At 35.5% G+C, this 13,418-nt stretch overlaps 1 protein-coding gene across 7 annotated transcripts in view; it reads right to left on the bottom strand.

The window, feature by feature from the left end:
- AGMO (alkylglycerol monooxygenase) overlaps window positions 1–13,418 on the bottom strand; it is a 240,112-nt gene that overhangs the window by 44,335 nt on the left and 182,359 nt on the right. Inside the window, exon 13 of one of the 7 annotated variants that reach the window (XM_032110703.1) lies at window positions 167–3,593. The exons of 5 other annotated variants lie outside the window; for them this stretch is intronic. In XM_032110703.1, the coding sequence (XP_031966594.1) occupies window positions 3,513–3,593 (81 nt within the window). In that variant the 3' untranslated portion in view covers window positions 167–3,512. Of the gene's footprint in view, window positions 1–166; window positions 3,594–5,530; window positions 5,605–13,418 lie in introns of those variants that run through there. One more of the 7 variants, XM_032110711.1, reaches the window with a different exon arrangement.

Below are 13,418 nucleotides of genomic sequence, written 5' to 3'. Positions count from 1 at the left end.
ATTTCAGGAGCCAGAGCTTTCAGAAAAACTTAAACTAAGGACAACACAGTTTACATAATAGGCAATGCTTTGCGTATTCTCCTAGTTACTATTGTTCTTGATGAACTCCATTGCTGAGACTTAGCTTTTTTTTGTCAGAAATTAAACTCCAAACAATCCATACCTCTGGTGCCATACAGTTTATTAGTTTCTAATCACACGACATAAATTCCTGAAAGCTCACAGACATTTGTCTGTAAAAAGGTAGCTTTAAAATATCTGATCAACTACCTCCTTTAAGTAATGGTTTAAGTAATGAGGCCCTTAATCCCACAGATCTGAGAGGAAACTGAAGACAACAGAGACAAGAGAAAGGGCCCTGAGTCCTTTGCATCCGGTAAGTATAGGTTACAACTTTCACTGTCAGCACTTATCCACCAAGGTGCTCTGATTTTATTATACCAGAAAGGATACAATGTTAGCCACTGTTGGGAATAAGCAATCGTGAAACTCTGTTAATCAATGCACTGCACCAAAGCTTGAGTTGCAGTAAATATTGCATCATTCTTGTTTTCATACAGGGAATACTGTGCCCTGATCCTGAGGTCAGCAGCAAGTTTTTCAGTGACTTGAATGGTGCAGGGTCAGGTCTCAAGTGACACAGGATTCAGCTGCTTACTTCTGGGTTTTCAGTAACTTGATATTGCTGTGTACATAGTCCAGGAAAGGCCATGTGTAGGGATGTAACATTACAACAGCTGGTAGGAACAGGGGAATCACTTTTTAGCAGTCTTGATGAAAAAAAGTTCTGTTTATCCACATTCTTCTCCTAAGGTGTATCACTGGGGAATTTAGTAACAAACAAGACCAAAAGGAAGTCTTATGCAATAGTGCAAATTACAAATGTTATTTATGAAGTTTCACACTTGGACATGTGAGGCTAGGCTGTTAGTCTCTAGAGTATTTTTGTTTCTAGAGACCTGAAAGAGTGGTTTGCCAAAAGAAAGATAGTTACTCCTACAATGTCTATTAGTTCTGCATCAATATTTTGTTCACTACTGTCCTCACATAATTCACCTTATTTCACTTGATCCTATTCTATTGTTCAAACCACACAATGTGGTCATATTCTAAAGAAATAAGTAATGGAATATTAAAAAGTCGAGGGGAGAAGGGTAGCTTATCAAAATATCACTCATACATGCTAGCAATGAGCATTATTTTCAGTTCAATTAACTGCATGATATATATTAACTGCACATAATTCAATTCAGTGGCCAACTAGTCTCCAAAGTCTCCTGATTACTCCAACCCAGACACCTTCAGAATGATTGTTTCACTCTTTGCCATAGATATAAAGACAGCATAAACTAGATCCAGCACAGGTGCTAGGTGCCTAAAATATGAAATAATTCATATTTTCAAAAATTTGTGACAGGCAAGTTGACAGGATATAGTTACCTACCACATAGCTACTGAAAGAACGGTGCAAAGGTGTTTCTAAGAGCTTGTCTCTGAAACTCTCTTCTCCAAGAAGGGCAAATCCAAGCTTTCAGTCTGTAGCCAAAGGATTGCTTATACATACCCAGTGATGTTACTGTAAAGCACATGAGTCTTGGACACCCACCACAAGTCTGTTCAAGCCTTCAGCCAGAGAAGCTGCCCTCAGACCCTACTGATCAGTATGCAATGGAAGAATGTTGTTCCTCTCCTGCACCTTGCTTTCAAACAACCTATACACTATGGCAAGTCCATGGAAATAGGAAATTTGGATCTAAAAACCCTTGGAAAAGTGGAAATTTGTTTGGCCCCTGCTTTAATGACTAGGTTGTCCTCATCAGACACTCATGTAAATACATGACATTCACTAGGACAGCTTTAAAATTAATTTAATTTTACTTAGTTCTTCATTGTTGTCCCTCCAAAATTGCCACTTTTCAAATGCAGAAAATATTAAATTTTTTTCCTGTTCCTGTCTCTTTGAAGGATTTATTTTGATAAGGAAACTGACTTTCAATATGATTCTTTCTTATGTCATATTAAACTGACCATGTCATCATTAAAAATTTGGAAAATATAGGTGCACTAGCTTACAGGGCCACGTAAGAAGTTTGCGGATTTTCTTGTACTTCTGGAATCAGATTCTGCTATTTTTTAAATAACATATTAAATAACCTATCAAATAACCTATCATTAAGGCTCCTTGTAACCCAAGCATTTTGAAGGTTCTATTTTACAATCAAGATGATATTATCACTAGACATTGCAACAATTTTATTTATATAACATTAGTGTGTTTCTAACAATTTATTGTAAACATCCAGTTACATAGACAGTGGCATCTGTTACAGCTAGAGACTGAAATATGGGTTAATTAAAAGTAGGCTATGTGTCTAAACCTGAGATGTCTGTTAGACAGCCATTAACATCTTAAAGGAAAATGAAATAGGTAAAAAAAACAGAACACAAACTCATTTTTAAATCCAGGTACTATTACTAGTTTGAAGGATCTAGGACAGACTTCATTTTTGAGCTACTTGACTTTAAGCACTTCTAAAAGGTTTGGAGCCAAAAAAAGAGTTGGATGAGTGTGAGGAAAGAAAAACAACTTAGATCCAGTATTTTTGCCAGTCCTGCTGTTTGGAGACTCCCTCTACCATTTGTATTTAATTTTCCTATCTTAGTACAAACCTTCTTTCCAACAGCTCCTGAAAGACAAGACATGCATCTCCCCTGACATCACCCGTCAGGAAATTACCAGAAATTAAGGGCTCAGCCTTGCAAATATTTTGTCTTGTGAGTGAGTGTCAGTGGGATACTCACGTGTAAATCCTGGTTTGATCACTATCTAAAGTTGGCAATGCAGGTGTATTCCGTAAATAACTCAGCCTAAACTGCATGTCTGCATTATACAACACATACATCAGCCAATTTTATTGAAGATGCTTCAACTCATACTAGGTCGAGTTATTTTATCATGCTGTTTTTAATAATTTTCTTGCCTCAACTACTCATCCTCATGTAGCTGTATGTTATGAACACTGACTTGGGCATGACATGGAGATTCTCATGTAATTCAATCATTACAGAAAAAAATGACACTCACATATGTTTATATTTAGCCTCAATAAGAAGACAGTCAATCACTTTATACCAGGTTACATCAGATATGATTTTAATTATTCCTCTTGTGAAAAATACTTTTCACATATTATTACTAACAAAATCACTGCAAAAATGAAATTAGTTTTACATGTCTAAGAATTTGTAATCCTATGAATGTAAAAATCTATGCTGTGAATGAATATTTGATTTAAATTGGGGAGAAATTAAATATTTCTTTAAAAAGCAAATAAAAATGAATATACCCCCTTAGGAATCTTTCAAACATCCAAACAAAAATCACAAATCTCTCGTATCTTAAGTGAACTGATTGCAATTCAGCATGATTCATGGTTGATTAATTCCGAGGAACTTAGACAGTTATTCTAAAGTGCTGTTTCCATATTTGAGGTGATGTTAGATCTGCTCTTTCAGTGGTGTTTATCTTTGAATGAAGTGATCCGCTTCATAATTTGGATTCCCCAGAATGCAGCACAGAAGGAAAACAAGACCTACAACACAGAATTTAGAATGAGAATGAGAAACATTATATGATGTTTGTTTGGTTGTGTTTTTTGGGTTTTTTTTTAGTTCTATTGATCTGTAAACATAATGAATGGGTGAAAACAGAGAACTTGTGTAAAAAAAAAAAATACAAAAATTCTAGGTATATGATAAATTCACTTTAGAAAAATATGCTTTCTTTTTTTTACTACTCCTTATTGTGGACATTCCTGTTGAATTTTGACAAATGGTCTGAAGAATGCTGACACTGTAAGTTGCATGATAGGGTATGAATAAGCTTAAACAGGATCTACAGCAAAAGAAATATTCTTACTGCAGTACAACACATCAGTACTTATTCCCCAACCTGCTGTTTATGATGAGATATAAGGTAAATTGAAAACAACTTAAAAGCTCAATTCTCTTTATCTTGTCCTTGGCTCTGCGCAATTTTTTTTTTTTTATTTGGTGAATTTAATGAGAGATCTAGTAAATTTTTTTCAAAAGTTTATATGCTGAAAACTGCGTTAGGATGAGTAAGAAAAATTTCAGAGTAAAATCTATATCAGGTAATTGTTCTGTCCAGAACCCACGATGGAGCAAGATAAAATGTGTGTGCACATGTGTGCATGTGGTATTTTGTATTTAAAAATTTCTGAAAGAAACTTTTGTCTTTCACATAGAAAAATTTCTTTTATTTGGAAAATTGCAAAATTAAGGAAATTGTTATTGGTTACTGAAGTGAATTTTTTTCTGTGAGTGAAACAAAACAATTTGTTTATACTGAAAGATTTTTTAATCCTGTCATTTTTTGTTAGAAGAAACAGAAAATTTTGACAAGGAATTTTTGAGTCAGGTTGTAATCATTCTTTTTTTCAGGTCAATCTGCAATCCAAAGACTAGGAGAGCTCTAATTTTAACATTAACATAATTTAACATTCAATATTTAATAATGCATGGCCCAAAGTTCTACTTCTGTCTTCATCTACACAGCCTCTCACCGAAGTACATGGATCAGAATGTCCAACATAAATAATAAATTACCATAATACCCAAAAAGTACTAATTTTTCACTCAGTGAAGGCAGTGTCTGCTCTGATCCCTCTCACACTCTGGGACAGGTACAGGCTTCATGCAATGTGTACATTAGGTGTATGCTATGCATGCTTAGTAGCACAGGATGAAAACAGCACAACGTAGGAGTAAGTAGAATTCAAAATAAAATCAAAAACCCCCAAGTCTCATTCAATTCTTAACGAATTTAAATTCTTTCATTGAAGGCTTTAATTCTACTTGAGCAGAGGTAGGCTGTCTACTGTGTTTAAAACTTCTGATGATGCTGTTGGTGCTGTAGTCGTAGTCCTATTTGTAAGAAAGACTCATAAAATTCTCACCAAAAGATTTTTTGTAAGAGTTTCAGACTTCAGGTATGAAAGATATAAATTCTTTTTATTTTCTTTCATTATCACAAATACCTAATAAACCTGCATAGCTCTATTTTTACAGATATGGAAAGTCTTTTTAAGCAATACTGCAGTCACACAGTCTGCTTCTTTTGTGAGATAGTTCTATGCTGAGATGCTCTGCAGAAGAAATCTAACTACAAATAACTATCTGTATTTCTGATTTGGCTGTTATGCAATTGAGATGAGTGTAAATCATGATGTACATAAAACAAGGACTTACACATAACATTCTCTTCATAACTGTGGAAAAATTCTTTGTCATGCTATCTCCAGAAACAGAACTTATCCACTTGTCATAATTAGTACTTCTTTGACACATTAATAAACTTCTTTCATTCCTCACCTCAGAAATTTCCCTCCTATTCCTGGAAGATGCATTAAATATAGAACTATTTCATTTTCAGAAGAAGCACATTTAATGACTGAGGTGCAGGGTATTTGTAGGGGATTAATGACTGTTGGGAGATGATGATGATCACCTGAAGAAGCACAGCCATGGGCCATTAAACCCCAGGAAATGTCCTCAGCTAAAGATGGTTATTGCTATTAGAGCCTGAAAATGAACAAAATATCTCAGGTGAATTTCCCGTTTTTAAATGAAGTGATGCAGTTTCTTCTTTGTTAATTAAATTCTTTATTGTGAATTTCCTAAAGCATGCAATCAATGCTTGTGGGGGAGTATTTCAAATTGCAGTTATTATATCCAGAATAGAAAACCACATACTGCACACTGTGGATCTGCAAAACTAGTTTGGCTTCACAATTCTACAAAAGTATTGATTCACTGCCTATCAATGTCAGGACTGCCAGTACCTGATGGAAATAACGCATTCAGGAAACAATAATGCTGCAAGGTTCTGGGGAGCAGCGCGGTTAAGAAAAACCCAAACATCAGGATAAAAAATTAAGGGGCCACATCCTCGCTTGCGTGAGAGCAGTTCTGGCTGCCTCTACTGCTGTAATGCTGCCCTGCCCTGAACAGAGCCAGCTGTATGGGGCTACCAAGCAGAAACTTGCTGTGTAGGTTGGAGTTCAGTTTCTTTTGATTGCTGCTACATATTTCAGAGTCACAAGGCTTGACCCACTTGAATGAATTGTGCAATCAGGTGATGTCAGGAATGGAAAGCTGAGACGATACGTGCCAGAACTCTGAGCAGACAATAGTGTGGGCAGCAGGAAGCAGAGCATTCCACCAGGCAAGTTCAACTATAGTTGACCAGTATTTTTCTAATGCCCTTGGGAAAACATATTTCCTGAATCCTATGTGCAGATATTTTGTATTTTCTACTCAACACTCTCATATGCTAACAGGTTAGGTTTTTTTCTTGGTTGTTCGGTTTTGGGTTATTTCACTTTCTAAATTATTGTCACAGAAATTCTCAGTCCTTCTTATATTGCCCAAACCCACTAATATTTTTCCTTTGATAAAAGTATTCACATATCAGTTTCATATTTCAGCCAGTTTTGAAATAAAAAGAGAGAATTAAGTAGTATACCTTTTTCTTTTTTTACACTGAAAAGAGTTCCCCCACAAACAATATGACATATGAACAATAGTTTCACTTCTGTCTTAAAGTGAAAAATTACTGTGGACAGTAGTCATATATGGAACAAGCCTAAAAGCAGAACTTCTCACAACCCTATAGTTAAATGCAAACTTTTTGTCACCTTAATATAAACACTTGTTACATTTACCTGTTCGAGTAACTACAGATTAATTATAGACTGTCCTTTAGACTGCTGGAAGAGTACAAATATTTATATTCCCTCCTTTCATACAGTCTATTTCCATACAGCCCATGTTCTCTCCCTGAATAAGTCTACAGAAATGCAAATAACATTATTCACAAGAACAAAGATGGCTTAACTAATGGATTGACTGCAGGACTGAGTCTGCTCTTCACAGGAAATTCCCACTGGAGCAATTGAAGTTTATTAGGCTGTAAAGTACTTTAAAATCATTAGCTAAATTCAGGCACCCACTTCTGCATGATTAGCTTTGTTACTGAACACTAATGTTGTTTTCTGCCATTTTCATTTTGGTAATGTCTTTGTATATCTGAGATGCCTAGACATGTTGTCTTTCCTCCTGTAGATTTCATCTGGATAGAATTAGAAGGGTTTAGACATTGGTCTAAAAATGTAGACAAATGTCCAAAGATAGTTCTGCTTTAAGGAGGGGGAAAAGTCTCGAGCCACACCACCTCAGATCCTTTCCAACCTAAATCATTCAATGATTCTCTGACATTTCACAGAGTCCGGCCAGGCATGTTCACTCCAAATTCTGCTGCAGAGGCAATCTGCAACCGTTATTAGCAACTTCTGGGGTACAACACCATATGAATGGGCATGTTTATTATATTGAATTCTCTGAACACCTCTGTGCTGGATAATGTATTCTTAGCTCTGGAGAGGGCTCAGTAAGATCAGCACATCCATATAATTCATTAAGTTTGCTGTTCACATCATAAAGTGAACCTCGTACTGGCAAATATGATAAACAACTAGTCCTCTTAATGTGATGCTGAGAATTGTCAGTGTGATGTTAGAGTTGTTGAACTGATACTACAAAACAAACATGATTAAGGCTCTTTCTATATTCTTTATATACAAATTTGGACATGGCTTCTTCACAGGCACAAGACATAATTTCATACCATCAATAGTAATGATAATGTGAGTTTTAGACTTTGAGAAGGCTGTGTCTGGGTAATGTCACTGTCCTTTCCAGCTAAGGATGGAGATCACAAACTGATACAAAGGTTAAAAAATTGCCAATATCAATAACAAAATGGTTGAACAAACTACTCCAGATTTCAAAAGTACCCAAATGATGCATTTTTCACAAATACCATTTTTCCCCCCATTTCTCTACAGAGGGATGTTACAGGTTCTGAAATACACAGAGACAGAAAATCTATGTTTCAGAAGGCAGGAAAGAGGTTTACTATTTCTGGAAGTCAGGAGTTGGATAACAAATGCATGGATCTTTATTCTCAGTACAAAGTTTGGAGATGAGCAGTCTGAGGCTAGTAGAGAAATGCCATGACATTAACAGCAAATCCAGGAATCACTAATCTTGTACAGTGCACAGTTCAAGAAGATTGCACTATCAAAAAAGTTGCAATAATAACAGATGGAAAGGGAAACTAGGAAACAGGAAGGTTCCTCCTCCTCCTCTGTGTGTTGACTACCTTATACTTGGAAATATATGCAGAAGAAAGTGGGAAACTGATTTTTTTTTTTTTTTTTTTTTTTTTTTTTTTTTTTTTTTTTTTTTTGTGAAGGAACTGTGGATACCAGGGAACAGGGACAACTACAATAATAGTGGCTTCACAGCATGCCCCTGACCTAGAACAAAGTATTTGATGTCCCTGCTCAATGCAGACAAGGTGGAACCAGACTATCTTTAAAGGTCCCTTCCAAGCCTAACTATTCTATGACTCTATGAGAAAATGGGACACACACAGGATTTAGCCAAGTATCTTCAACACCCTCAAAGCATATTGTTAGTTCACCACAATGACATATTCTTTTATGACATATCTCATTGGTTTTATGCTTCGCTATTAACAAATAATGAAAAAACAATAGGGAAGAGATATATACATCTCCATTTTATTCTGTTATATGTTTTAAACATTCCTTCTTTTATTAAAATATGGTCTGAGACTCTAAAGCTAGATAATGCATGAAAACACAGGCTGCAAAAGCCCACATACCTTAAAAGGCTTATATTACCTACCCAGGAAAGACAAAGAAAGATCTGGAGAAAGAATATCTATTTCACAGCTGGACACATCCCCAGTACGAAATCAAGTGCACTGCAGAGATGCCTGAGCTAGCAAGCACATAAGCTGCTAAATCTCTGCACAGCACCAGCTTGACTCTGTCTTTCCTGGCATTGCACCCAAGCTAGTAAGTCACATTCCTCAGTTAAATACATGGGGATTTTTACACAGGCAGTGCTATTGCAGTTATATTTAGACCTAAAATGGCTTATGTGCAAGCAGCATGTTATCTGGCATCATGTCCTTCACTCAGGAGAAACCAGCCCACTGCCTCTCAAATCATTTGTGTAGATAAATGTATCCTGTTGAACTGTTACCTATGAAATACCTTCTCTCTTGAGTCACAGAATAATTCACAATCTAAGCACTAGGATTAGGAAGATTTTACCTCATTCCCCAAAAGACAAAAAAAGTTACTGAAGTGGGAAGCTTTCCTGTCAGTCATATGAATAGAAATTCCAAAATATGTTAATAATTATTAAATCTTCACCTTGTGATGAGCTAATGCAAGCTGAAGGCAGTATCAACATCGCTCTCATTAACATGTATATGAACTCTGCATCTCTTCAGTATAAAATTTGTCTTATAGTATTTTACTGAAACATCTGAGAATACTTTCCACAGTGTTACCTAATTCCATCTTTAAATTTCTAGATCATCCTAAAATGTTTATCTATTTCAAGTTGACCTCAAAGTAAAACCATGTTAAACAGAAAAATCCTTTTTATCATTTAAAAACATTTAAAAATAACTTCTGAACTAAGCCTGTGTCGCTGTTTTGCAACTAATTTCCAAAAGAAGAAATTTAGTGTTTAGAAATTAGCAATTATCACCTGATCTTAAAAATTTTGTAAAACATGTGAACAAAATTTACAATTTGTTACACATTCTATAGCATAACAGTATTTTAGAGTTTCTTTCATACTGCTTTAGTTTTATTTCTGACAAAACAGTTCTGAAAAACAAGTTCAAAGATCAACAGTTTCAGAAGACCTTAATTCTGAATGTCTCTTTTTGTATTTTAAATGTTATGATTTTTTTCAGCCTCAATTTAACCCCAAATTCGAGACACAAAAGCCATGGAAATTGTCTCAATTATTATATGATAAATCAACAAGTAAAAATAAGGTTTTCAGAAAAGTTAACAAAACTGATGGGAAAAAAAGATGAAAAACTTAACCAGTAAACTATACCAGTTTAATCTGTTGCAGGCTAACAGGCCAAATGAGATTGAGAGAGTTATTAATAGTCATTCATTGCAGAAATTAAATATTTGAGATAATCATGTCTCAGTTTGGCTAAAGTTGTTGAGTTTATTATCTTAAACATTTAAACAGGAGTTGTATCCATCGGGATGAAACATCTCATTTACATTCATGCATGTCAGAAGCTGCAGCATAATTGCATACACCCCACTGCATCACTTCTAGCTCAAACACAACTTGGAGGGTAAAACAGACATCTGCAAAGAAGCATTTCACTTCACAAGATATTATTTAATTTATATGTAAAGAATAGTTTAATCTTCCTTATTAAAAAAAAAATATTAAGCTCATTTTACTTTAACTGATAGATTACTGCACAGATCTTATGTTTTATCAAATTTATATTGTTCTCTTAGGCTTAAAGAATTGAATCCTTTTAAATTCAGTATTCTAAGTGAGAAAGGCTATACATATATATAAGAGTAAGGGTATATTTTTATATGGTCATGGCTTTAAGAAATGTTTAGGTACCATACTGCTTAATCCTGCATTGAAGAAAGTTTTACTTAAAAGATGGGACAAATTCATTTAAAGGACCATTGCAGGAGGGAGCTCTCCTTTATGCATTCATCCTTGTTTGAAAATACAGGAAAATTACAGCTACAGAAAAAAAAAAAAAAAAGTAGCTTGAACATGGAAGGAAAATTGCTAAACATAACATTGCAGAATTTGGACAGGATAGAACCTGGCTGTGTAACATTTTCCAAAGAGGCATCGACAGAGATAATTCAATAAATAGGTAATTCAATCTCTTCAATCCTTTCATTTTTATTTCAGTTTAACACAATCCTATACTGAAGTAATCCAGTGTCTAATCTCTCCATCATTAGCAGACATAAAATATTCTATATGCATGTTTCTATATGGATGCCTGCATTTCAGAGTGTGGCTGTACTGCCTGCAGGTGGTGAAGAGAATCAAGAGCACTCTGTCAGCCTGGAGAGCTCTGACAAAGGTGCTGCAAAGCAATCTCCACTCACTGGTATACTAAATATCCTCTTGAGAGAAGGTTGACTAGCTATGAGCTCCAAAATGGAAATTTTTCCATTGTGTGTGGGGAAAAAATATTAAAAAAGTAATCCCAGCCTTTAATTATAACCCACAGACATTAGATCACTGACGGGAAAAACTTTGCTGCAGATGTTGAAAAGACATGATAGGGAAAAGCTGGCTACTGTGACTAATGGCAGACGTGAAAGAAAGGATTAAGAATGTGCAGAGACGGATAAAACAATTGAGTGACAAGCAGAAGGGATTTCCAGTACAGCGGACAAACACCGGAGAAGTATTCAAGACAGACAGGGGAAGATCAAGGCTAAAAGTCACTCTAGATGAAGATTGCTCTTAAAGCCAACATGTTGTAAGGAGAAATTAATCCTTTAATTGAAAAATGGAGAACAGAGAAGGCTGTTCTCAGCACCAAAAAAATCAAACCAAATCAACCAACCAAAATACCCCCAATTTCTGAATGAAGCAAGTGGGTCAATATTCAATAACATAAAGGAAAAATCTTGCCATAGAAGATGCATATCCAAGTTAAAGATAGAACACAGCCATCCAGCTCGCCAGCCCTCTTTTGAGGCCAAAGGCAGTAAACTGTGACTGTCTTTAAGTTCAAGGAGAAGAAAAATTTGCTGAGGTTGATCCAGCCCTCCGTCCATCCCTTTACATAGAAAAGTAGATGTCCTGGCTGTTGGTGTCTCTCTTCCCTGCTCTCAAGACTCTCCCTGTGTGGTGGTTTGTTGCTCCTATTCTTGTCTGGGGAAACTCCCATTCATTCCAAAAACTCATCATCTTTCAATTATATAAAAGAAGTTGTTACTGACATTAACCACAGATGTATTCAAATGAGCTAACTCATTCATATTCCCACTTATTATGTCAAGAGAATATGGTTGTACTGTTCAGTTGGGTTAGAGAAAAAAACTTAATGGAAGTAATCTATGTAACTTTTTACTAGGAAAACTAGGGGCTATGGTCCAAATGAAACTTCTGTATGGAGGGTGCAGAACCGAGTTGGAGAAGAAACATCCAGAAAGGAAGAATCAAAGATTATATCACAAAATGAACGAGAAATAAGAATTTTGATGAAAAAGCAGGCATTTATAACATATTCTAAAATATTAAAAAAAATTAAAAAAAGAAATATCTCTCTTTTCCTGGAATATGTGAGATGCATAATAGTTTTTTAAAAATCTGGAGATACTGAAGAAAACATGTAATTGAGTAGAGATGGCAGATACTAGAGAGAAACCAAATACACAAATATCCTGTGAAGAATAATCATTAAGGAGGAGTACATCAGAAAAAAACTGGAGTTAGAGTAGTTCACAAACAAAACATGTCTCAAACACTGCTGATACAAAAAGATGTCAGTATCAATGTGAAAGATATTTACAGAAGCATTTATATATAACTATTATATAACGTATATATATGAGTTATATAAAAGAAGCATTTAATGTATTGATCAAGCCTACTGAAAGATGGTGAAATCTTCAAGGAAAGCATAGATAAGATGGATGTAGTCATGAAGTAGACTACAAGAATTATAAAAGGTGGACCTGTAGGAAAGCTTGAAGCAATTCTGCTGTGCATTCTTGAGAAAACAAACAAACAAACAAAAATACCCAGGAGGGGAATAAGATCAATCTTTTGACATGTAAAAGACTAATACAAAAAGAAAAGATGATAAGCTAGGGCTTAGGGTAATGGAAACAAAACTAGTATCTTTTGCAACTAAAATTTTCGTTAGGTAACGGATGGCTATGAGGATGGCATAGCATTGGAATCAGCTACGTAAGGAAGCTGGTCTGCATGTGAATGGTTAGACAGGCACGCGTCTATCGTGTAGCGGTACTTGATCTTTCTCCAGTGCAGGATCTCAGCCAGTCTGGTATTTCTGTTTATTCACAATGAATACAAAAGCACTCTCCAACTCTAAATAACTTTTCCTCAGATCAACTTTGCCAACAGTGGTTAATAAAGATATGACTGCTTAGCACAGGGAGAAATCATGACTTAGCAACTATTCTTTTTCAATAACCAACCTTGTGCAAGACTCCACTGATTTCAATCTCGGATGTGGTTGTCACGTTAGTAAAAGTATCAAAAGCAGAATCTGATGCTTCTTCTCCCCAGTTTCTGGCACTGAATGGGGCTGAACCTGCTTCCCATCAGAGAAGTCATAGGACTATTATATTTAGAGATCAGCTTGCATTGCCTCTTCTGACAATAGCTGCAAAGCCTCACGGCAGAAGCATGAGCTAATTTGCTCCTATTTTACGCTCAGCATACTCTACACTAAAGCC

This window comes from Corvus moneduloides, chromosome 1 (genome assembly GCF_009650955.1).
Source record: "Corvus moneduloides isolate bCorMon1 chromosome 1, bCorMon1.pri, whole genome shotgun sequence".
NCBI classification, from domain to species: domain Eukaryota; kingdom Metazoa; phylum Chordata; class Aves; order Passeriformes; family Corvidae; genus Corvus; species Corvus moneduloides.
The sequence above is the reverse complement of the archived record's forward strand: the minus strand, read 5'-3'. Positions and strand labels throughout refer to the sequence as shown.